We start from the raw sequence: 26,616 nt of genomic DNA on the forward strand, positions 1-26,616 counted from the left end.
TTTAGTATGTAGATATCATTGAAAGTCCAATCCAAGCTAATGTTGGAAGCTACGTAGGCAATCGATAAATTTTGCCAATTGCTATCAATATATTTAAGCAACGTTGGCTTCTTTATAAAACAATAGGCATTTATGCATGCAGAAATATACAATTTGGTTTCGTTTCGTATGTTTAGGCTTAACATCCTTACATAATACAGAGGTTATCAAGGAGAAGACTTTCGCTTAAAGTGACATCCGAACCGCTACTTGGTTTATGCATGAAAGAAGGGTTGTGGTTCGACCGAGAATTGAACATGGGACACCTTGATTAAAAGCTGAAAAGGAAATAAAACTAATGCAGATGGTTTGATATGTGGAAATGTCACCATGAAGTTCACACGATTCTCATTTTTCGTTCTTTTTATTTTTTGGTTTAAATCAGTTATTAAAAAAAGAAAGCTGGCGTAAACCAGCCAACCCTAAAAGTAAACACTTCTTTTAAAAAAAATGCACAAATAACTAACAAAACTGTGCGTAGTATTTTTATTTCAAAATATTCCATACCCTCTTTTTGAAACAAAATAAAATTAAAATAAAACATAAGAGAAATACTTAGATTTATATGATACACTTAAAACCTGCACATCTAGAGCTTTTGGTTCTGTGTATTTTTGAAATTCTACAGTTAAGTTTTATATAACCACCGTCACCGTCACGGTTTACCCCATCCTCAAGTTTTCTGAATTTTTAACAAGAGGGATTCGACATATCATTACGGAACCCTCCCGCCCCAAAAAAGGACTACGGAATATATTTGAGTTAAGTTAAATACAACTGCACAACAAACATGACTGAGTGGTTAGCTTTTGCACTTCTATCGGGAAGTCCGGGATTCAATCCAGCATTCGACTATTCTGACAAAGCTTTTCTTCATTCCATCTGTGAATGTAGAAATAGTGCGTGTACTGTGAGTTCGCTGACTTCCTTTCTTATTGTTTTTAAATCGTTATTATTACTAATTACCAGCAGTGGCGGTTTTGCGAAGGTTAGGGGAGCGGTCTTTCGGACTTATGCCCGTTCCCCAAAGTTACGGAATGTCTAAAACAAACGAAATATCTATTAGTTATGCCTTTACTCATAAACTTTAAGCTCCCGTCAAATAAAAATTACGAATCTTTACAAAAACTAAACATTAGTAAGAAAAGACCCTCCCAAAATACTTTTCTAAATCCGCCACTGATTCTCAGTATAAAATGATCTTCAACGTTGTATCTGGAAGATTATTGCTAAATATATAAACGAAACGAAATATTAGTTATGTTTGTACTCATAAACTTCAAGCACCTCCCAAATAAAATTAGGACTTTTTAGAAAACGAAACAATCAAAGAAACCTCTCCCAAAGTACTTTTCTAAATCCGCTACTGATTATTTGTATAAATTGGTATTCAAGGTTGTATCCGGAAAATTATTGCTAAATCATTCTACAGCTACAGCATAACAGAAATGTGAAGTACGGTTTGACGGATATATTGAAAAACGTACGTTTTGACGGATATATAGAAAAACGTAAGTTTAACTTTTGCGCTAGAAGCTGGAGTACAAAGCTCTTAGAAATGAAACACGGATGACTAACTAATATGATCTAGAGAAGAAAAAAACTCAAAAGTTAAAATAAAGTTAAATAGCCTCTAAAATTGCCCTCAAATACTACATTCTTCATCTAAGCTTTAATTCGTAAAACATGTGCTCTATCCATCTTGATGGTGAATTTCAGAGCAAAATATGGCATTTAGGTCATGGAATTCTTATCTAACTATAGAACATACTATAAGAGAGCTATTTAGATAAACAAATCATGAAAATGAAAAAAGCCAAAATTTCCAAAATTCTCGTTTTTTTCCCAAAAAAGCCAGCTTTTTATGTAAAAAAATCGATTCAAAGAAGCCGGCTTTTTTGCATCTCTATTTAAACCTGAGCACCGAACTCCCGGGGTTGAGGCAGATATCCTAGTTGGATACGTACCGCTATAAAACTCAAATGCATCCAGTTGATTACTGTCAACTTCCATACTTTTATAGACATGTCGAAACAACACATTGTTACATTCTGTGTTGCCATGCTCACAAAATACAATCATATCTATGTTCACATTATTAATATTCGATTTGTCTTTTCTAGTGAATTACATTTCAGTTGGTGCCTTGATATTAGGAATTCACTGAATCCAATCACGTTTTACCTCCGTATAAATGACATAAAAATACAATAATGACAACGAACGTAACAAGATAATTCATAAAAGAATCAATAATTTTTAAAATGCATGTGTTGAATAATACATTAAAATATGGTGAAGCAATAACAACAGTTCACATTAAACAGCATATTTTAAATTACATTACTCATTCATGTTGTTGATATTGGAAAAAGCAGAACCGTTATCATCACAATCTATATTCAAACGGGATATGATTAAATTTTGGCTTCTGGCTTGGGTTATGTTTAATTATCCAAATTGCCACTGGATTACTTTTAGCATGTTATCAAGGGTATCTTGTCTCAAAATGCTTGTCTTGCCACTCAATAAGAAAAGAAGATGAAGATCATGTGTAGACCAAGAATAATCGTTGGAGAGTGACTCAGCATTTGAACGAGATATACAGATAACTTATAAACTCATAATACACAATCAAAATTCTAAATCAGTGAATATACTTATTAGTATCCACAAGAAGCAACCATTACTTCACTTTTGATTTTTTTAAAGAAAAATACACTAAGAAGAAACAAAATTAATCACCATTTATTCGGAACCAAACATTTTAAGCTGCAAGACGGAATGCGTTATGTATTGGTTTTCTATAAATGTGTGTCAAAATCAAAATCGGAAACCAAGAAAGTAACGACCCAATCAAAAGACAAGCCAAATGGAATTTTCAAATCACCAATAAAAGGAGATGTTGTTAAGTGAAGGAAAACGAAAGCAATTCATCTCGAATATAAAAGAAATATTATTGGCATTCAAGTGTGGGAGAAAATAATTACCAATTAATTATTAAACTAAGTTCCTGGGTGAAGTGATTGCAACTGATAAGATGCCTTCTCACTTTCTTCTGATGAAACAACAAATATTTTGTTATATTCTGCCAGAGAAAATGGAGAAAGAATGGTACATTTAAGATATAACTGGATTTCACTATATAAGCTATTATATATAATACCTTTTTTCCTGAGACATTTTCGGAAATGTGTTTATTATTTACATTCTTATTGAACACACACAACTAAACACTTAATCTTAGAAAATTATAAAATCCTCCTCTTTACTTTTTCAAGTATGAATTTTTCAACCTGCAGACCGTGTGCAGTTATAAACTTTGATTAAGTGGAACCAATTGCAAAAATTAAAAAGCATATAACCTTTGTTTCCAATATTATTTATCACCCATTTAATCAACGAGACTTTTACACTATTGTGTACGAATATTAATTTTCCTGCGTGTTTGTAATCCAATAACTAACATATTTTCATTAAACCTGAACGTCGACGGCATACTAAAAATTTACATCAAGCCCATTAGGCTGTGATACACCTTTGAACGTACATGTAAAGCTAGAAAAAGGTTGGAAGTATTTTTAGTTTATTTCTGTTCTCTTGTGTCATCAGTGAGAGTTTGAACTTTGTCACAGAAACATTTTCCAAATATTACTTTCTAATGATAAAGAACTATTGCAACTGATGTGTAGTTTATTTTTGTTCACTCTGTAGGAGAATAAACTAAAGACATCTCATAACCAAGTGATTTTTGTAAATGATAAATGTGAATTTCACAAACAATATTAAGAAAAATCATTTCTTGAAGTTATGTCTTCAAACATAAATTAAAAAGCCTTTGGTTTATATTCTGAAGTTATAATAAAGTCTAAGAAGGCCAAAAAAGTGCTGATTAGCTAAACTAAATCGTGTAGTTTTGGCATTTGGCACAGTTGTGTGGCAGAGTACTCCAAACGACATACTGGAAATCCTCGAGAGTGCGGATTCGGCGGACAGTAGAAGGGACTTAAACGTTGTATTTCTAAACTTTTTTAACACTTCACGAGCTACGGGACGTAGCACAAAATTAAAAACAACATTAAATTTCTTACAATAATACTCATATACAGTTTTCTCGTAGGATCAATAGTTTAGAAAACAAGGGGAAAGTGCATATTTTAAAAACTCTTAGACTGCACTTTAATTCAAAGATACAATAAGGTACTCAAGGTCATAGAGGTCGAAGATTCGTTATCTTGATTTTTAGTTAAAGCCACTATCTTTGACGTTAAGCGTGATTATAATGTAAGATATATTTCTTTGATACTGGAAGTTCTTTAACAACAACAATAAGGAACTGCGCCGCCCTTTTAAGAATCTTATTTAATGATAGAGTACATTGTATAACAGATATTCGAGAAGAAAAGTTACCAAGTCTGTAATGGCTTATGTGTGAGATATAGCTAGATGCCTGACGATAAAACGTACTCGGCGATAGTCCTCGATGTAATCACCTCTTTAGTTCAAGCATTTGTCACAACCGTTCAAGCATTTGTCACAACCGTCACAAGCATGGTTGTACAAAAATGCTCGCCAAGTTCTTGTGGTCACCATGATACAGTAGCTCTCACTTCATCACTTGTTAAATAATGGTCGTCAGCCCTGTTCAGCTTTAAAGCATGGAAAAGGTGAAAGTCATTGGGGCTAGGTTAGGGCTGTACTAGTCGTTCCGAGCTTAAACGCTGAATACACTGAATAGTTTCTTGTGCTGAGCAGGATGTCGCATTATCATCCAGTAGAACCATACCACAGGAAGGAGACCAGGGCATTTTCATCTTATGTCATCGCACAATTTAGAAAATATCCTACAAAACCATTCAACATTCTGTGTTTCCAAATCGACCAGTAACGTGTCTGATACGTTCCACAATACAATACGAGAAACTTTTCCTGGACAAAACAACCACTTTGAATTTCTTCTTCCGTGGAGAAGATACATTATTCCATTCAATGGATACCTGGTTTCTTGATGGAGTGAATTGATGCAACAATTTCATCACCAGTCACTACTTGGTGAAGGAAATTTTTTCCCTCCGCTGCATAACACTGAGAAAAAATGCAGTGACTTCTCCATGTTGGTTGTCTGGTTCTTGGATACTGCCCGTGACATTCATTTCGCGAACACTATCCTGTACTCAAAGATATAGCCCGTAGTGTTCTGCATTCAATATCAGTTCCAGATCAGCTGATATTGAATGTAATGTTCTTCTGTTCACACAAATACAACCATTCACATGAGGACAGTTCACGTTACTGGTTCAAATACTAGGTTTAATGTCCTTGGTTTGTTATTAACAACACTGATCCGTCCTTCTTTGAAGACACGACATCACTTTACTACATGTTGTCTTGAAATTGATCCTTCCCAATACACTCTACAATCTGCCTATAAATGTCAGCAGGTGTAGTACTTTTTACCCACATGAACCGCACCATGATATAATGTTTACCCTTGACCAGTTTCCCAGACGAGTCACAATACGAAAGTCCATTTCTCGGGTATACATGGTCAGAATCCGAAATTCTCAAACCTACAACAAGACAAACTTGTGGATCTATAAATAAAATTTCGTTATGATACAGCGAATAACACAAAAGATATATGCTTTGTAATATTTTTTATCATCCCTCGTAGGTATTGCACGTGTCAAAAAATGTGGATTAAAGTTTCATATTACCTTGTGTCCACATGAAATCTAAAATATTAGCACCAAAGAAATTACTCCTATAGTATAATGTTAGATAAGCTGTCTTCGCAAATAAAACAGTTACCTTATTTTAACATAAATTTAAGTTCACAAAGTAAACGTCACTGTATATATTTTTCTCTGATGATATTACAAAAGCTTTGTAGTTCTAAAAGTTCTTTGATTAAGTGTATCAGCGATTACACAGATATATATAACCAAGTTACAATTCTTTATATGATTATAATGGAAAATATTTTGCACAGAGCTTTTGGAGGAGGAGAGGTTGTAACAAAGTAAAAAAAAAGACAAAGGGTAAGGGAGCTAGATTAGTCAATGGTTGAAGCGGAAACAAAGGGATGGGAAGAGGAGAAATGGGAAGCGGGAAATGAGAGAAAAGAGATTTAATTTAAAGCGTTCCATAACTGCTTGGAATGATTTGTAATGCTGCCAGGACAGTAATTGTCTCTGCAAGGGATTTTCTTCTCTCTACCTCTCTCTCTTCCTCCCTCTCAGTAACCCCTTGAAGCTGATATTAACCGTCCCGGTTTCCCACTGTATATGCCACATAAGATTCACACCAACCAGAGGTAGATTCGCTTGCTTACATTTCCCACATATACACATAACGAGAGAACAAGCCCTATTATAGGCTACAAGGTAAGTAAAACACGCTGTAGGGTGCTATTTTTTCTCCCTATTTTTCTGTTTTTATTTGTACAAACTTGCTTTTGTTATCAACATAATATATAGAATGAGAATTGTTTCATAACCTTATTTTAACACTAAATGAACAAGAGAAGAGAAACAGGAGAGAAGTATACCATATTAGAGCGGAATGGTTGTATGGAAATTTGGGTTAGAAGGTATTGAGAAAAAGAAAACGAAAGCTTACATGCACTAGTAATGTTCGTTTTAAACTTGGTCACTAGATTTTAATTCATTAATGAAGTAACGTACATTTGTGAAAGCGTATGAACTTTTCAATTTAAATCAGACGTATTTAATTTAAATCTAGCATACCAATTAAGAAGAATACATTTTCTATGTTTGAAAATCTAATATTCATATGAGTTTTCTGTGTATACCAATGGTAAGTTGGAATATAGCATGAAAAGTAATGTAATATTTACAATCTTGTGGATGGAAGAAACAAATTATTTTTTAAAAAAAGTATTAATTTTTGATTTTTAATAGTTTCATCTGTATAGTCTACACGGGAAATGATAATTTAATTAGAATGAGTGGGTTGACTTTATAGTAGAACAATCATACCTGAAGCACATGCGTGTTGCAACAGTTGCCATCTTATGTCTAGAAACATTTGTTTTTTAATTCATGTGAGAGACAACATCAGAAAAGACAATAAGGAAAACTACATAGGTAATTTCTCCGTGCTTATGAAAATGCATTAAAAGTTCCGAAGCAATGGTTGAATGACATACTCTGCTGCATTTATTTTACATTTAGACTTCTAAATTATACTATGCAAACGCACGAAGGGTCTTCTGCGTTATACATGCATGCATGTATTTGTCCGTCAGTTTGTCTAGTGACACGTACCAGAACGCAAATCACTTCTTGTTCCAACATTAATTCCCACAAAGCAAACCTGGTAAGAGATAGTAAGAAAAGGAACTTAGTTTTATAACGAAAATCACTTACTTAGAATATAATAGGTACGCAAGAGAAATGCGTTCAGTTACTTTATATTGCTTCAGTCAGTTATTTAAGCTTATTCTCATAACATTATCACTAATAACTGAACTGAACGGAGGAGCTCTTTTAACAACCTGACATAGACTTAACCTCCTGACCTGACAATTGAAGCGCTTAGAGGATAAAGGTGTTACGTAACAAATTGAAAATGACGGGATAATTGACTTTCACAACTTTGTCCGTTAACAAACCGCCTTCATCGTTACTAAATGTATGCACCCAAATGAAGACTTACTAAATAATGTGTTACGTAGCATTATTAGCATATAAAACGTGCGTGAACCACCAGAATACAAAGTTTCAAAAATGTAACGTAACACCTTTATCCTCTAAGCGCTTCAATTGTATTATAACTCATTACTACTACTTCTGTTATTAATTATGTTTTGCTTGGGCTGGATATGTTGCTATTTTAAAGGTGCTGTATTTTGCCCGAGAGCTCTTCGTAGCACTCAGAATATAGTATTCATTATTATTACTATTATTTCTGCTATTCAAAGGAGTAAAACAAATTTGACGGAACAACACAGTAAATTTTGTTACTATAAAGTATTGTACTATTTATAATATCCATGCACCACAAATGTAAATTCTTTTCCAAGATTAATTAATTCTTTTGCTTCGTATTTCGTGATGGATTATTTAATTATTGCTAATTTTCTTGTTCATTTATATTTGACCAATTTTAACATATATTTATAACAGCACTTGGAATTTTAACTTGATCGTTGTGTATTCGCATCTCTGTCTCTGTCTTGTCCGGTAATACTCAACAGTTAAAACGAGAATAAAATAAGAGTCAGAAAATCTTAAAAGTAAAAGAAAGTGGAAGAGCGTACACCTCTGGCGCGTGGTCCGTGTTTCTTTCCCAACTTGCGCCAAGTAGGTTTTGCGGTGAACAATCAATGTGTGTATTTGTTTTCTTGTATTTGTCTAGTTTGAAAGACCATTATAGTTTGACTCTTATAAATAACCATTTATTCTTATTTTTATTATTTTTGTCAATCAATGATCTACCTTCATGATTATAAAGTGGTAGAGAACTTTCGAAATATTTTAAATCGTGTTTAAGTTACTATCTGAATAAAATATGAACTGTTACTCATCTTGCTTATACATGGTATAATTAAACCAATTTTTAAGTTACTGCTTCATTTCAAGTTTTTAATGTTCAGTTCTTCATCTTTCCTTAAAGTTCAGCACACAGCGAATCTCCCTGCCGCATTGAACCAGTGACTCTGCCTTACTCTTCTGGGTAAACTGAGCAATACCTATCTTCCTAAATAATACCCACATGCACATAGAAGCGCATTTAATGTACTACATTCGTAGAGAGCCGTGAATATTAGGAGTAATCGAGAACATAAGAATTGCATGTAACTTTTTTTGGTCTTCTGCTGATCCACTGTCTAGCACGCAAGCATTTAGGGCACGTCTCCCAGGTTCAATTCCCGATTTGAGAGCATTAAATGCGTTATGATGGTTCAAACACCACCTTAAATTATTCTTCGAGTGCCATATAGCATTGAAGCTGAAAAGAGATGCTAGACATGAACAAGTAAGCAACAAATAATGTTATTTCTCATTGAGATCACAGTGATTAAATGGTAAAATATTAATCTCTATTGTGAGGGTCCCTCATAAGATCCCTGGCCATATAAATGTATGATCCCACCAAAATCATAAATGCGAAAAGTAGAGCCAAGTTCTTGTATATTTATCACCAGAACCCGGATCTTGTTGACAAGTCAACTTTTTTCTGTTACGCATAGGACAAGGCAAGTTCAAATAAAAACGTTATCCATCAACTCTAGGTTCTAAAAATATAGTTTTTTAGGGTCAACTTTTGGTCACTTTTTGCTGTTTTGAAATTTCAGGTCATTTTTTAATATTTTAAGGTAACTTTTAGGTCACTTATAGTCTTTTTATTCTTTTTTTCTACATAAGAAAATCTTTAAATGAACACGGTTAACGGATGTGGAAAGGACGAAGTTGAATAATCTCTTTTCTTACCCCCTGACTATTTGAGTGGAAAAACTGCATTCTTAACAAGCTAATGAAAACTAAACTGTAGCTGGTTAACGAAAGATGGGGGTTGGTAGGTGGCCAAACAGATAGTTTTGGGTTATTGACAACAAAGAATGTGATCACGTGAATAACTAAAAATGCATTAGGAGGTTTTTATCTATTATTTTCACGTAGTCTAAACTTGCTAAGTTTTATTGTTTAAGAGTGCTTCCTAGTTTCAACTCGGGAGTGAATTGACGCTTTCAATACTTACAATACCGTACAATGGACTGATCAATAGAAATGATCAATGGACTGCAACTAAGTAAAACAATACTTTTTGAATATGAGTGAGAAATGTTAATTAAAAATCCAATGGATATTAAAAAATGTCAATGTTTAATGAAATAAAAGTTTGAGAAAACGTAAGTTTTAAGGTCAATTTTTGTGATTTTTAGGGTCATTTTACAGGAATTTTAGTGTCAATTTATAGGTCACTTTTTAATTTTTTTTAGGTCAACAAGATCCGAGCCCTGTTTGTCACTTTGCTGGACCAGAAAAAAGTATCGAGATCTGAAGCAATGGCAAGTTCTATTGAAATTAGGAAATCAGAATTTGAAATTTACAAATTTAGTGCTGAGAAAAACTTGCTAGGTGAAAGTTTTCTATGATATTTATATTTTTCTATGATATTTACATATTTAATTTGAAGTTCACTGTAATTCAGACTTTTTTATATGATCTTTGACAAAATTGAAAGTTTCTATGTAAGAATTCTGAAACGAAGCCAAATTCTATGGAAATCCGGAAATCTGAAACTTAAATTTGCAGCTTTGTTTCGGAAAACAAATTGTAAATAGTATTCCCTTGAGAGGCTTATGTCTAGCAAGTAGTGCTCTGCACTAAAGTTTCAAATTTAATATTTCTATTTTCGGATTTCAATAGAACTTGCCAATGTTTCAGGCCTCTATTCTTGTTCTGGCCCAACAAAGGAATAGATGTACAAGAACTTGGCTCTATTTTCACATTTGTTTCTGGTGGGATATCATTGCTCACTCAGAAGCATCTATAATGATTTACCTAATATCTAAAGCGACAGATAGACTATTAGTTTTGTATTAAGTAGTGATAGTGATGAATATTCAATCCTTACTTTCCCTTTCAACTTTCAGAATTTAAGATCAGATTTTCTGCAGTTTATACGAAATAGCTTGTAATGTTTTTTAGTGACGGCAACCCAGTGAAACCATAGGTTCTATGTAATTTTAACATACCCCCTGTATATGTGTTATTATTCTATTATTCTCCATGAACTGGTAGAGTTAACATTTTATTAATTTTAAGTTTCCTTACAACAAATACTTACATTTGTGTGGAATTTCAAATTGTTTGTTTAGGAGGAATATCCTACTTTATGTGTTTGAATTAGTATTTCAGAGTGACTCATATATGAAAGGCTTTACGTTTAGAGAAAAGATTCTATAAGTTGACAATTGTCTTTACAAGTGACTTGTATCTGACGGTAATATGTGATTTTTCTCTTGCCTCTTAATCTCTCACCTTAGAGAGAGATATTTATATTCTGAGTTTATGGATTTTTTCACATCATTTGCAACTTATGTCTTTCAATTCTCCTGAACTTTAAGTTTTCGTATTTGCAAGAAGTACTATGTAGGTTTTGAGTCGTTTTCTAGATATAAGGTAACAATACGTAATTTTTAATTTTTGCCCCTAAATTTTCTCGATGGAGAAAGAAATTGTCCCCTTTAAGTTGTTAAGCAAAACCTACATTTGTATTAAACTTAAATTGTGTATGTCTACAGAAGGTACTAGATTTTCAATCGCTTAAGTATCTTAAGTGATGTGGCAATATGTAGGTATTGCTTTTCCCGCATACGTCTACTCCATGAGGGAAATTTCGAGTTACTTAATTTTCCCCTTTATTTGCACTACAAATCCTGCACTTGTACCAAATTTAAAGTTTCTACGTCTACAGAAAGTATCCTTTAGGTTTCGAGTTGTTCATATAATTGATGTAGCAATATGTAATTTTGAACATTCCCCATAATTTTCATCCTTTGAAAAGGACATTTTTAGTTTCCGAATATTCTTTTTTTTCCTTGTTTCACAAATCCCAAACTTGTCTCAAATGTCAAATTTCCATGTCAATTCAATAGGAAGTACCGTATAAGTTTTGAATCAAATTGTTAATTTTGGACTCTCATCCCACTCTTTCCCTTACTGGTGGGAAATTTCGTTTTTGGATTTTTTCTCTTTTACTTGTACCACAGATACTACATTTCGCCACATTTCAAATTTTCATGTATACAGAAAATGCATTATAAATTTTGAATCAAGTATGATAATTATCGCTAATTTTTCCCCTTGCTCCTAATTTTCCTCCTTGAAGGGAAAAATTTTCACTTTTCTGAACTTCTCCTTTACTTATATCACAAACCCTACATTTATATTAATTGCAAGTTTCTATGCCTACAGAAAGTACCTTATAGGTTTTTAGTAGTCTAGTGATGTAGTTTGGCCTTGCACCTAATATTCCCCCTTGGATGTAGAGGTTTCCATATTTTTCGTAATTTTCCCTTTACTTTGCCAAAGTTGAAGTTTCTATGTCTACTGGAGATACACTATAGGTTTTGAATGAAATGATATAATTTTGGCCTTGTCCCTAATTTTCTTCCTTGGAGGGGGGAAATTTCCAGTTTTCGGAATTTTTCCTTTGCTTGCATTGCAAATCATATACTTGTTCTACATTTAAAGTTTCCATTTTTAGTGGAAGGACCGCAGAGGGCTTGATGAGTGAGTGACAAAATTTGTGTTTTTCATAGCCTATTATAAAATTTCAATGTTTTATCTTCAATCGCTTACGAGATAAAGGGTAATCTTCATGATAAGTGAAATTGTGGGTGTCCGAAAAACTGATGGGTTGTTTTGCGTAAAACCACACTGCATGATCCAGCCGTGACGCGAAACGTCAACAAAAAAAAAAATAAATATTATTATTTCTTATTGAGGTCATAGTGACTAATAGTTAGAACGCTCGCTTCCATTGCGAGGGTCCCTGATTATATTCCTGGCCATGTAAATTTGTGTTATACAATGTCTTGTTTGCTTGCTTTACTTGAGTTTTCCCGCTTCATTCCTGTGTCTTAGTTCACCAATTGCCCCATAGTCGTTTATTTCTTTCACCAATCACCCGTATCCTGAAATCTACAAAAACATATTTGAAAGAAATAAAACTGAAGATTTTGCATTTTAAAAATTTAATGTTCATTCTAGAATACAGAAACATTCTGATGTTACTACTAGTAAAATGTTATACCTGGTCCAATAACATTTGATTTTCTGATGTGTGCTCACTTCATTGGGTTTATTTCTCACTTTCCGTGCCGGTATTAGCTATTACTTAATTCAAGTAACTTCCATATGCTCTTACAATGCTCAGTTAAAATAGAAAATTCTTCTCCGGAAATCGAATACATAATTATTAGCACCAAAGACAGGGCTCTCATTTCTTGGATACAGCTTTTGTTTTCTCGCTTTTTTAAGCTTAGAATTTAGACATACTTGTCTATGAAGCTTATAATGAAGCCCATCAGCTAATAAAAGGAATTTATAAAATATCAAGAATATATTATTATTCGTAGTTTATAAATTCGTAATTTTCAGGCTCTTTAACAAGCTACAATAAAATGAGTTGTTTTACACGCTACTTAAATGAAGCAAGAATAACATTCGGTGAAAATCTATTTCGATGAAATTAGTGTGTACGCTATATGAGCTATACTTGCTACGTAAGCATTATTACTAGATATATAATTGCTTTGAGGAGCTAAATTAATTTCGAGTATAACAGATATGTAATAAGACATTATACAGATTGAGTTGAGTACCGGTATTTTTGAAAACAAATGGCATTATCGACAGATACTCATTGTAAACATAAATGTATACAGTATTTTAGAGGAATTATAGTATAATGGTTTTAGAAAATTTGTTTGTGTATGTGTGTGAATTAACTCTTAAATACTACGCATGTTTTTGTCACATTAGTACTACATGGAGTCTGTCAGACACCGAACAATAGATTGCGGAGAAACCAACTGCACAATGTTAATTTTCGCATACACACTAAATATAACCAAGAAGGTAGAGGAAGCAACAATCGGGAGAGGCGGTCGCACGGAAAGTTACGGCTACAGAGGAGTCTGACAGACTCCGCGTAGTACTTACGAATACAATAGATCCCTATCTTTATTTGATGTTCCAGATCCTGGCTGGGTTCTCAGATAAATAGTGGTTCCATACGTTAAGTTTTAGGTGCAAGTTTCCTACGTATTGCATCGGTACTGTAAAATGACATTAAATTTCCGTAAACAAACGATAACAATACAACGATTATTGAGAGTTCAACTGAAAGTTTCCACGCAAGCAAAGATATTTAGTATTAGTTGTTGTGTGTGAAGAGTAAGTAAGAAAGCGCAAGATTTATTTTGTCAATGGATGGAATATACTCTATAAGTCAGGTAAAAGAAATGTTAATCATATTTATTGTCATGCTTACGTATTTACAAACTAAGTCAGAAGTTTTGCAATATTCTGGTAATCATACCGGTATCTATTATGTAGAATGAAAGCAGGTTAACATGCAAAATACAGTTCCTCGTGATCAAGGGCGCCGATTTCCCTGTAACTTGGGGAAGGGAGCATTCATAAAAAGTACATGGGACAATACATATAACAATAAAAAATACATATAAAAATCATATAAAGGCATGAGGCCCGCATGAGCTTTGGGAAGCCCGGGTCCCCTCGACCCCCGGGATCGGCGCCCTTGCTCGTGATTGATTGTGTGCAGCAACCTTTCTGCCAGTGTCTCAATCCGACGTGTATACCCAATACACCTCTTGTCACTTGGAGAATAGAAATCAGTCACTGCTGGTTTCATATCATGCTCGTTGGTGAAGCATCGTGATTTCGGTAAGTGCAGCGTGGACCGAAACAGGCAACATCAGAACCATGTGCCATGTGTGGCATCAATTCGATGCCATGAAGTTCCTGTTTTTTCTTATTCTTTTTTCTTTTATTTATTTATTTATTTATTTTGCATGTGTGTTTTTTCAAGCAGTGTGCGATTTAATTGTACCCTGTTGCAGTAGAGCGCGTTTTTGGTTCAACAATGCAGGACATTTTCAGTGTAGTCCAGCATACATCTGCTTCGAGTAGAAATACTTCCTTTCGATACTGTGACTAACGGAAAACTTGCCGGAAAAATACAAAAACAGACATAGGTCAAGAATAAAACTTCGGATCAAAGTCAGATATAGATTTCACTATCCCACAATTGGTTGTGATGCAAGGGTGACGCAAGTTTGACCCCCACCTCCCAAAGAAGCTGGTAAATTCCTATGGTATTTTATCTAAAGCTGTATGAGGAAAAGAAATATAAACCAAATATAATATTTGACAAAGTAAAAGTCAAGTTGAAACACCGTTAGAATCCGAAAGATGGAAAGATACACATGATCAATTAATCTACATTTTACCTGTAGAGAATGAACTCTTGAAGGAAGAACTAATTTGACACGAAATCTTTAACGTTTTACAGCTATGCCTTTATTGCTAATAGAGACAGTGATCTTCAAGAGTTAATCATTATGAAATAAGTGGTAGAATGAGTGTTTTTGGAAGCGGTAAAACTTTGATAAAACTCACGACACACTACAATGTTGCCCGCCAAAAGTTTTCATGGTTTCAAATCAACCAGGAATTTTTCTCACCAGAAGTGAATTTTCTCTCACTGAGCCTCCGTGCCCCTACTTTGCAGCAAGAACTGTCTCCGATAGATGTCTCGATCAAGTAATACTTTGTGTGATAAACCAATTTACAAAACGCCAAGACGCTCAAAATGTGGAATTGGTAGGTGTGGAATTCTTCCTCCTGTAACGCTAAGCGTGTTCTAACGTTATTTTAGGTCAATTATTCACAATTGGTGGGTTGCAACCTTTAGGGGCCGAGAAGCAATTATCTTTTCCAGGAAGAAGGTGATTTTACTTGTAATACATTCTATTATTGTTGTTATTATTTTCAAATAACAACGAGGTCGCATGCAGCCAGCAAAGAAGGGGACCATAGTCTTCAAAGGGTTGAGAACTATTGTTCTAGGTAATTGTAATAAAATACAAATTGCACAATGGGTATATAACCACAACAAGAGCCTTATATCGTACCATTCGCTAAAATTCCGGAGCGTGATGCAGCGCAAAGCTTGCAAAAATCAATTTTCACTGCTATGCCTATTATCGCAAACTAAATCACAGGTTTTGAGTTACATTCTCCATGGGAAATGAAGCTTCTTCCCCATTAGCAAGTGTTGCTACGTGCTTTCGGTCCTTCACCTACAACGGTAGTAGGATCACTTGAATTGTAAACACATTCGGATATCTAGGCTATTGGCTACTGCTGCTGATACAGCGAGTTGGGCTAGTGCAGCTCGATTTTGTGTTCGGACCCATGACAGTGGAACGCAAAGTAGTTTGTGTAATTGCTCCAAACTTTGGTCATCTATGTTCGCTCTGCGTTTGCCAATTGTTATTAATATGTTTCCATGCGCATTATATGTTATTCGTGGCATTAATGTTTCTGTAGGTTCGTTCCGTAGGGTGCACCTGTCCATTAAACAATATTACATTCAATTGGGACTCGGCGGATTGAATTTTTTGTTTATGGTTGTGGCAATAGGGAAAAAAGATGTAGGAACGAATTTTAGTAACAGAGCGGAACATGATCTACAACCGTATAAAAGTTGCATGGATTTTAAATAACAGAAGTAACGTTGTTACTTATGACAAGATATTTTCAATTGTTATATCTACAAATACAGGCGTTGAGAAACGATGCCGATATAGCTTGGAAACGGCCGAGAGGGTAAAGGCAGAGTGTTACTGACCATAGGGTCAATGGTTTGAACCCAAACCTGGTAAGGTATATATTACTCAGAGAGGGAGGGAGTTTTGGCGGCGTATTCACGAACTCAAAGTGGCGAATCGTTGGAATTATAAGTGTAAATTCGTTGGAAACACGACAGCTGCAGTCGATGGCAGTCCTCAATTTCGTCGTTTGAGGTTCGCCCGCTATCCGCTACCGTCTTGCTAATTGGAATGTAGGTCCGATTTATGAGTCAGTCGTATAACGGATAACAGAGTGATTCTGGAAGTTCTCTAATGCTGGAGGTACGGGCAATTAGAATCTTACGATGCCGAAGTAAAGAAACTCATAGCCAGATGGTAAATTATGTTACATTTGTAGGTAACTACATAGGGAAATAGTACATATAAATTCAATTTGTACCTGACTAGACATTAATACGTAAGTAATGTATTTAGTTAGGAATCTTTAACGTATTAACGTATTTCATATTTCGATGTACATCATTTGGCAGGTGTGTTTCAATTTTTATTTCATTTGAGTTTAGCTTCTCGTTCAGCAGCGAGGCTATATGAGACGCGGGCCTCAGGTTAACGTGGGAACCGAACCACATTAGCTCCCGACTGGAATCGAACTCGAGTATCTCGCTCCAAATGCGTGTACGCTAACTACATAGCCATGAGGGAACTTTGGCATGTTTCTAAATCAATCCTACAATACCTACGTAGTCAAAAATATTGAACTACAGTATGTTGTATTAACTACTTTATTAAGTCACAATAACTATTTCTTAATCTCTAAAACATTTGGTAAAGGGTATTTTAAATTCCGAAGAAACTGACACAAGAATTAACTAGAAATATCTTTACAAATATCAGAAAACAAATGTAATAGAGAAGGTAAAAACGTATGAGAATGAAAACTTTGATAGTGCACTATTTTAGAATGTAAACATAAGACGAATAAATTCTAGAATGTAAAATATGAGAAAAGAGAAATGAGAAAAGTGGGGGATTTTTGTAAAGTACAGACAGTTTTATTAACTATAGTTACAGAAGCTGCAAAACTCCCATGCAACATACCTATTTTAGTCTTTTGTCGTAAATCATACATCATACTGTACATTAAAAGGCTGTGCCGATCGGAATAATAGTTCTTTCTTCGAGAATTTGTTCTGTACTGAGATAAAACAAATACATCCAACATGTATATTCCTCTTTCCTTCGAATTCTAACAATGTTCTTGTAACTTGAACAATCGAGTATGATTTTTATTTGTTAATTGTCCTTGTCTTTTGGGGTAAAATAATCTACAACTAAAAATAATAAACATTGTTCCCGACTGCTGTTTCTCGAAGTATAACTGTTTTTGAATTTTTCTGCAAATTTTCGGCTGGTCTTAGCGCCGAAAGGAAGCATTTCTACACCCAGGTTGGTTTATATTTTCTGTCTTCACTTTGTATCAGAATTTATCTCTCAAACACTGTCGGAATTGTTTAGAAACGCAAGATATATATATATATAAAGAAAGAAAGAAAAAGCAGTTAGCTGTAAAGCTATTCCAAGAGAAATCTAGTTTCAGGTTTATTTAAAATAAGTGAGCTCGTGAAATAATACCCGAATTTAAATTTGATATGTTGACTCTAGCCCTATATTTTGGATCTGGGAGTCCAGCTGGATATTTCTAAATCCAGCTGGATATTTCTTTACATGTGTCATCTCCGCAATTACAAAAAATCTATTATTTTATGAATGGCCTGTATACTGTTTGTAAGTAAAATTCACTCATAGGAATAAAATTAGGGTATGAGCCTAATGAGCAGAGACTCGAGTTGGATTCCCAGTTAGCGTACGCGCCTTTCATGTGGGAGCCCCAGATTCGATTCCCGGTGAGAACTCATGTAGTTTGGATATCGCGTTAATCAGTAGGTCCACGTCTCATATAGCCTCCTGCTGAAAGGAACGCTAAACTCAAAAGCCAATCCGATCCAATCGAGTTTGATTCCCAGAGAGAGTTCATGCGGTTCTAATTTCAAGTTAGGCTGTTGTTCCATGGTTCATTTAGTATCGGTGCTAAAAGAAACATAAAACTCCAATTCAAACATTTAATCTGTTTGTAGACAACTGTTTCTCTCTGTCTCTTTGTTGTATGAATAAAAGCGTAATTTTATTATCAATTTGTGACTTTTAATGTAAAACAAGCGACACAAAAAGATTGATAAATAACATGTCATTCAATCGTTCTGTTTTTCATTTTATTAACTATACTTTTTTCATGCATTAAAATAACTTTAGTAAACACGAATGCGTGATAGAGCTTACAAAACAGAAATTTTGGTGTATGCAAATTGCCACTAGTGAAAAGCTACGCTTATATTCAATGAGATTCAATTAATTTAAAAGTGTATGGAAACCTTTATTGTGTGAAATTAATTATCCAGTCCCCTCAGGGAAATAAAAGGATATGAAAGATAGGGAGCAAAAGATTAAAAAAAGGATATTTTAATTAAAAATGCTAATTTTTGACATTCTTCATCGATCTTTATAATTACATTCCATGTTTTTATAAACACTCACGGTTTTCCTCGCTTCTTTTTGGCAATTCATTGATGCATTATCAAAGAAATGTTTATTGTATAAATACAAAATTATGTTTTATGGTGTACAATATTTTGATTTTTATAGAAGTGAATGTTTCTGGCGCTCAGTGTGTGGGTTTAATCTCACCAGTGAATATGCTTATTGTGGAGTTACCAAGCTCATATATAGCGTTTACACAGTTGTTTAGTCAATGAATGTTGTACCCCATAAGGGTAGTATTAGCCTCCATGTAATGGGGCTAGCACACGATTTATCCAGATAATACAAAAACAAATTGTCGAATGAAATTTGAAATATTGATATCCACAATTTACCTCGTATAACTTATTTCTGAAAGGGATACGGTGCATTGGTTGTAGAGCGCTCACCTCTGTTTTCATGGGATTTCTGGTTCAATCCCAACTGGAGTCAAGTGGATTTTGTATTGGACAAACAAAATTCACTGGTTTTATGGGTTCTCCCCTTTCGTCGCACTTTATTTATTGCAACCATTATCACCCTTCTCATCATTGCCGTCTCCCTTAGCCTCACAGCATGATCATGGAATATTCAACCTTTTCCAGGAACTGTAGTGTAAGGTAAGAGTTACTACAGTTGATTACAAAATATAAACAAAAATATAAAAGTTTGTATCAAAAAGTGTCTGACACATTTTTCTTAAGTGGTAAATAATACCTGAACAGTAATATCCCGTAGTATTTAGCACGGGAAATGATTTCGAGAACCGCTCTTTCTCACTTCGTCTGTCATCAATGAGACCAACACAACCTTCGAAAATACTGTTTCTTATTTGTCTTTTTCAAACGCAGCACCGCAAGTTGATTTTTTTAACTAAAACTTGCTCGATCAACTAAACCTACTGACCACTATTTTTACAATACAATTATTAAAATTACGAATCAAAAAACTGTGCGGCATGCGTGTATGTAAGTATGTATTAAGAACGTATATGTATAATTGGCTAACTAGTTTTTAATAGAATAACTCATGATAGAATGCAACTTTAAAAACGAGAATATGAACATGAGTCCTTCAACGTCTGTGTTCTTTTCTCACTGGTGACCGACAAAGAGCAGGAATGAGTCTTGAAATCATGTCCTTTATTAAATATTACGTGATATTATATATTACGTATTGCGCTGCGAATGAAACATTTTAATAGTATTTACATTTTGCAAAATAAATTTTAATTTGTTGTGTTATTACAATGAGTATACTAGCTGAGAAAATATCACAGTAAATGACGAAAACGCAAAATGCTGTACTTTCTTTCCGACTGAATGTTTCACTTTCATTATGTGTGTGGTGTATGATACAAGGTGAGTCAAGAAAAAGGGGTCTGACCATAAAATGAGATATTGAATAGTTATAAGTTCACGCAGGACATGGACATGGTAAAGTCCTACGTAATCTTTATCCCCCTTTCTCCGACCATCTCTGCTGTAATCGAGGAGGTGAGGTGGTTAACAATGTATTTGATACCAGAGCAACTGAATATTCTAGAGTCATACATACCTACAGATTTTATGAAGGAAACATAAGCGTTATATCGCAATGCGTACCCTAACTGTTCTGTTCCAACAAAGAACAACATTCAGAAATTGATGAAGAAGTGGCGCAAACGGGATCTGTTGTTAGTACAGCAAAGAACAGGGAATCATATATCCACTCTGCTAAACTTACTGCATGCGTTTTCGAAGTGATATCTTGTAGTCCTAGAAAATATACAAAAAAACTAGAGCAACAAGTCGGGCAGAGTGAAACAATCTGCAGACGTATATTGAAGAATTTGCAATGCAAACCTGCGTTCTTCAAAGTTGTTACTGTTGAGCGCACAATGAGTGGAGGCTTATGGCCGCCACGATTATCGGACTTGCCCACATGCGGTTATTATATACGGAAAATGTTGAAAGGCCGAGTGTATCAAAACAATGAACACACAATTGATGAACTGAAGGAGAATATCAGAACGTGCATTAGTTGTGTTTTCTTGGCAGAATTGACACCAGTATACCTGAATTTCTTAAACCATGTACACACTTATTCAGAAGTTATTGGAAATATTTTCCAACATTTATTCTGAAGATTAGTAAAGAATATGTTAGTTGTTGAAACAATCTTAAATAGATTTCTATAAAAGTTTGCGGGTTTCTCGTGGCCCCCTCTGAGTTCTACATGTATTATTTTCATTTATAATGTAAAAGCTCACTATTTTTGCTCAAATTCGTAATCAATAACAGCCACAGCCTTTTGCACTTTAGTAATGTGTTATGGGAAGTTCGATTGGCATACCACTAAACATAAAAATATAGAAGCAACATTTCTACAAAAATAGTGTTACTTTTAAGCAGTGTAAAAATATCTGTTCCTTTTTGTAGTTCAAATCGCCCTTTGCTTAGAAACGTATGAATAAATGTATTATTTCTGTAATGACGATCCTGCTAATTACGATTAATACTGAACTCGAGTGCAAGATTTATGTGTATACTTTTCTGGCACAATACAGTTACTTCTTCGTAACTAACATACTTCAATAGAGGATGCCCCACCCAATAGCGAGGTGATTCTACTGAATGATACACACATTTGAAGTATATATAGGATGTAACGTTACGTAACTTAAGCTTAACCTGCTCACTCGTAATGGTTATAATTAATCCATATTCAGCACATTACATCTTCTACTTCTACCTGAAGGCAGTTCCAACACCACTTGTTTAGCATAGCTAGGTAAAATACTAAGCCAAGAGATTGGTAAAATGTTTCTTTCCCTCGTGATTCGTAAGCTCATGTACAAAACCATAATATTGGGAGTTAGATAGGAATAGGAATATAGTGCTTACAACAATTGAGTAATTATGGTTTCATAACACAAATCTTATACAAAAAGAAGAAATTACTTCAAATTTGAGTCCCATTTATAAAGTAAAAACATCTCAGTTTGGGAGTAAAGTTAACATGCAAACTTCAGAACATTCAAGATTCAAGGGTTGCTTAAATATATATTCGCATCATCTTAATCGTTATTATGGCGCAAGGGGCCTCTCTCATTCAGTCGCGCTGATTCCTAATAAGTCAGTGATAGTTGTCGCTAGCTGCGTTGCCCCCTACCTCACACCAAGAAATGTTACTTGCGTGCAGGCAATTTACAGACGAGCCGAAGGCTTGGATGAACAACTGGTATCATATAAATGGTATAGCAAATGACTTGAACAGTTGATTTTATAATTGACCTGGTGTTTCAATAAAATCCGATCTCTCGTTTGATACTCATCTGAATCGAGTTATTAATTAGATTTACAGGACTCTAGGATTTGTAATGAGATTTGGAACGGAACTGAAGAATACAAATGTGCTTAAAATTATACCTTATATGCTTCTATGTGTAGAACCCAAACTGGAACACGCTTGATAATATAGAATCCTAGTGCACAGAAATAAATTGACCAGCAAAACATTGTGACCACTCGCTAATTTGGACTGACTTCGAGAAATGGGGCATCACTAAACTACTCTTCATACGATGAAAAGTATCTTACTCGCTCAAGCAGTGTGATGCTTATGCGTAGAATGGGGAAGACTGGTCAGAGATTGATAGGGGCCAGATTGTGATGGCTAGATGGCTCGGAAGGAATTCACTGGACACAGCATTACTTGTTGGGTATTCGCGAGCTGCCATGGTCGATGTCCTTCAAAGGTAAGAAAAGGATGGTGAAACAGCACCAAACCACATGACATGGGGCGCTCACACCTTATTAAGAATGTTGGACGTCCTAGATTGTTGAAATTGATACTACAGGATAGGGCGCAAACTGCAGCACAATTAAGAGCGGATTTTAATAGTAGGCCAAAACACGAGTGTGTCTGACGACACATTTCATTCTACACAGTTAGATATGGGTTTTCGCATTAAATATCCCACATATGTGTCAATGTTAACCTCTCATTCGATAATGACTCGAATGAGCACCGAGCAGTGACACAACGTAGCATTGTTCCGACATTGCCTTAATGATATCATGACCAGGTCAGAGTCCGCAATTTTCCAGGGGGAACAACTTCTCGAAACGCAAAAGTAAGACGATAGTAGGCCGTTGGTGCTTCCCCATTCTTTGGAAAACCTTCACATGGCCATTCATGGGCCTGGTAGTGTGTGTGGAAGCATCATTATGGCTTCTCACTATTGCCAAGCATTGCTGATCACGCATTCACTCCTGTGGCCACACATGTGTATTTTCAGATACGATGGTATGTTTTAGCAGATTAATACTTCTTGTCACAAGGCTAACGTTGTTCGAGGAGTACAGTAGTGAATTTCAATTGTTATAATGATTCACAAACTCATCCTATCTTTACCCAACTGAATACCTTCCGGATGTCATTGAACATCAGATTCGAGCTAGTCACTCCCTCCCCCACACGGAATTTACAGGACTTAAGGGACTTGTGTATGCACATGTAGTACGCCATGCTTCCAGCCACCTGCCAAGGTCTCATTTCATCCATATCAAACTCTACAGTCGACATGCCAAATATTAGGTACGGTCATAACGTTCTGGCTGGTCATTATGAGTACATGTATTAGAGATATTTGAATTCAAATTTGTGCGTTAATTACTATATAAAGACAAGTTTCTATCCTCGATATATAATTGTTTACCAAATTACTTTATTGTTTTAAAACAATAAGGGCTGAATTTCTTATGTGTTTCTTGAGTAAACTTATACAAACTGATGTAATAAGATAAATTGACTAATATTATTAACAGGTATCTCCTACTAATAAGTTTCATGGTTATTGGTATTACAAGGACGATCACTGTATACGAATGTATTATATGTCTCACTTATAAGATGAATGTGCACTATGCATAATACTGTCCAAAAAAGATTCTTGTAGCAGATGCATTGAATGTGCATGTAAAACGATACTAATAACACATAATTAAACGTATGGAACAGCAATTCATGACGTGTAACCATGTGTGGTACTGCTGAACACTATCAGTGGATCAATTCCTGTTGTGTTCAGTAATTAATAATAAATATTCATTTGTAATATCCAGTTAATATTCTTCCAATATGATATTCTGACATTTTATTCACTTAAGAAGACAGATCTTTGGAACAGGAGCTATATATAGTATAGTTTAAGTAAAGTGTATAATAGCCTTATAACATTTTTTGTTTAATTTATTTTATGAAAATGTTGATTGTATTATTTGTTCGTCTACATTCATGCACATTCGTTTTCTCTTTTTGCATTCACATTTTCTTTGTCCTTGGGTGTTGTCCATTAGAATTTATCTTCTCATACGTTTTCTTTCTTCCTTTCTCTCTTTTCCTTTCTTCTTCTTCTTCTTTCTCCTTTTCTTCTCTTGTTCAAACGTTATCTATAGATGAATCTGCTCTCAAACACCGTTTTAGGATATAAACCTTAACATAACTTCTTGAACTGCGATGTTTCCTGCAACGAGTATTGAAAGAAAATTTAAAAGAATATAGCAAGAACCTCGAGATATATGACATGAAATCCATCTGTTCGTGATTTCAAGTTCCTGTGGAGTATTAGGCTTTTTGTATCAAATTGACAAGATTGTGTATGTTCGATATGTTCACCCAAGGCCGTACCTAGAAAACATTTAGATGTGTAAGAGATAAAGGAATAATTATTGCTAATAATTGATTTAAAATATAATTCTAACGACTATGTACATGGACATCTTAGAGGTAACTGTAGTATGCAATATCGTCATGGATTTAGCGTTGCGCTGAGTGTAAAATTACAATATTATATAGCTCTGTTGTTGTTGATTTTCATGTATTTCTTTAAATTTTGTATGTTATATTACATATAAAAGTGCACATTTTCTTACGAAAGATTTATTTGAGTTATTCTTGCAACTAATATGTAAACTTTTCTTTGCATGTTTCAGGTGTCGTGGATTCGAAAGCGGGACCTTCATATTCTCACAGCTGGCATTTTCACCTACACAAGTGATGCTCGTTTCCAAGTGATTCACCCAGAGAAGTCCGAGAATTGGACACTCCAAATAAAATTCCCGCAAGAGCGTGATGCGGGAATTTACGAGTGCCAGGTCAATACGGAACCTAAAATGAGCCTTGCGTTCCGCCTCAACGTAATAGGTAAGTACAAGTAACCTTGAAAACCGTTATTCAGAAACATTACTGATTATAATTAATTATATAGTAGTAACTTCTTAACTATCTGGTTTTGACACCAGGTCAGATTTTATATTAAGAGAAGTAACAGGGAGAAATTCTACGAGGAGAAATTATTAGAAAATTATAGACACATTACACATTAATTAAATAGTTGAAAGCTGTTATTGATTGATGCATCTAATATGGTTTCATTTGAGTAATATTGAATTGTAATGTCACATCATAAAGCTCTTGAACTCGGACAAGCTAACCTTTTATTTGAAAGCTCTATACTTTCGCACCGTAAATATCACTGTGTATTCTGCAAGCAAGATTTGAAAGGACAAAGAATATGAGGACTGTATATTTGGTGCAGTACTAATATACAGTATAATTCAGAAAGAGACATTGATTTCTATATATTGAATATAATTCTATCGGTATGTTCAAAAATAGTGGAACATCTCCCTTCATGTTAAAGCTACCTACTTTCAAGATAAAATATTACTTCGTAAGTTACGTTTGCGACAAATGTATCAAAATGGGGAAGTATGTACACTTTTCTTCTTGTTGGAATCTAATCTACACTTGCCTGGAAGTGTAGTGTGTATTTTATTGTTTTTGTATATAACTGCACATTCAATACTCGTTTTATGCCATTTTAATTTAAGGGCATAAAGTAGGATATATAAATCCTATATATCAACTTTCTTTGAAAAGCTTTGTATTCATGTATGCAAGGAATTATGAAAAGATACAAATATATGCACCTCTCTATTATAATTCTTTTGACTGAATCGAGAAGAAAACTCTTGAACAAATAACACTGTTCAATGCTTCGAACATTATTATATTTGAACTGATTTTACTAATTACAAAGCGAATAAATGTTTGCAAATATTCTTTTCAAAAATCAAGTAATGGGGAAAGATATGTATATGGTGAATTGGTGAATTGTGTGCTCGTACATAATCCATTACTGTCATTGTATTTGCGTGATAATATTTTAATTAAAACTTATCATATTAATTAAATCATCTTCAATTGAGTAACGATAATGTAATTTCGCCATACTGAAAGTTTTCTGAAGCGAATAACCATTTTCACAGTAATAGAGTTTGACGCATAATATTAGTCTATGTTTTCGTTGTCATATCTAATACCAGTGAAGCTGATCAAACAGCGAATACGAAGCTTCACAATTAGTTTTTATCGAAGACATATATGAGAAGGAACCTAATTTTCAGCTGTACTGAATACAATAATTTCTAATGAAGATCATGTGTTATGAGCTACATACACCAAATTATTATGGAAATAGTAGTTAGCTACTTTTGTCGATAATATATATATAATTGCTCCTATTTTACGCAATGCACTTTCATGAAGTATAGTACATTAGTTTTTCAGTTATTCAT

At 34.4% G+C, this 26,616-nt stretch overlaps 1 protein-coding gene across 1 annotated transcript in view; it reads left to right on the top strand.

Moving 5' to 3' along the window:
* LOC145679281 (zwei Ig domain protein zig-8-like) overlaps positions 1-26,616 on the top strand; it is a 957,501-nt gene that overhangs the window by 533,755 nt on the left and 397,130 nt on the right. Inside the window, exon 3 of the mRNA XM_081749868.1 lies at positions 24,970-25,180. Coding sequence (XP_081605994.1) covers positions 24,970-25,180 — 211 coding nt within the window. The remainder of the gene's footprint in view (positions 1-24,969; positions 25,181-26,616) is intronic.

This window comes from Thermobia domestica, chromosome 2, assembly GCF_964235325.1.
Source record: "Thermobia domestica chromosome 2, izTheDome1.hap1.1, whole genome shotgun sequence".
Taxonomy (NCBI): domain Eukaryota; kingdom Metazoa; phylum Arthropoda; class Insecta; order Zygentoma; family Lepismatidae; genus Thermobia; species Thermobia domestica.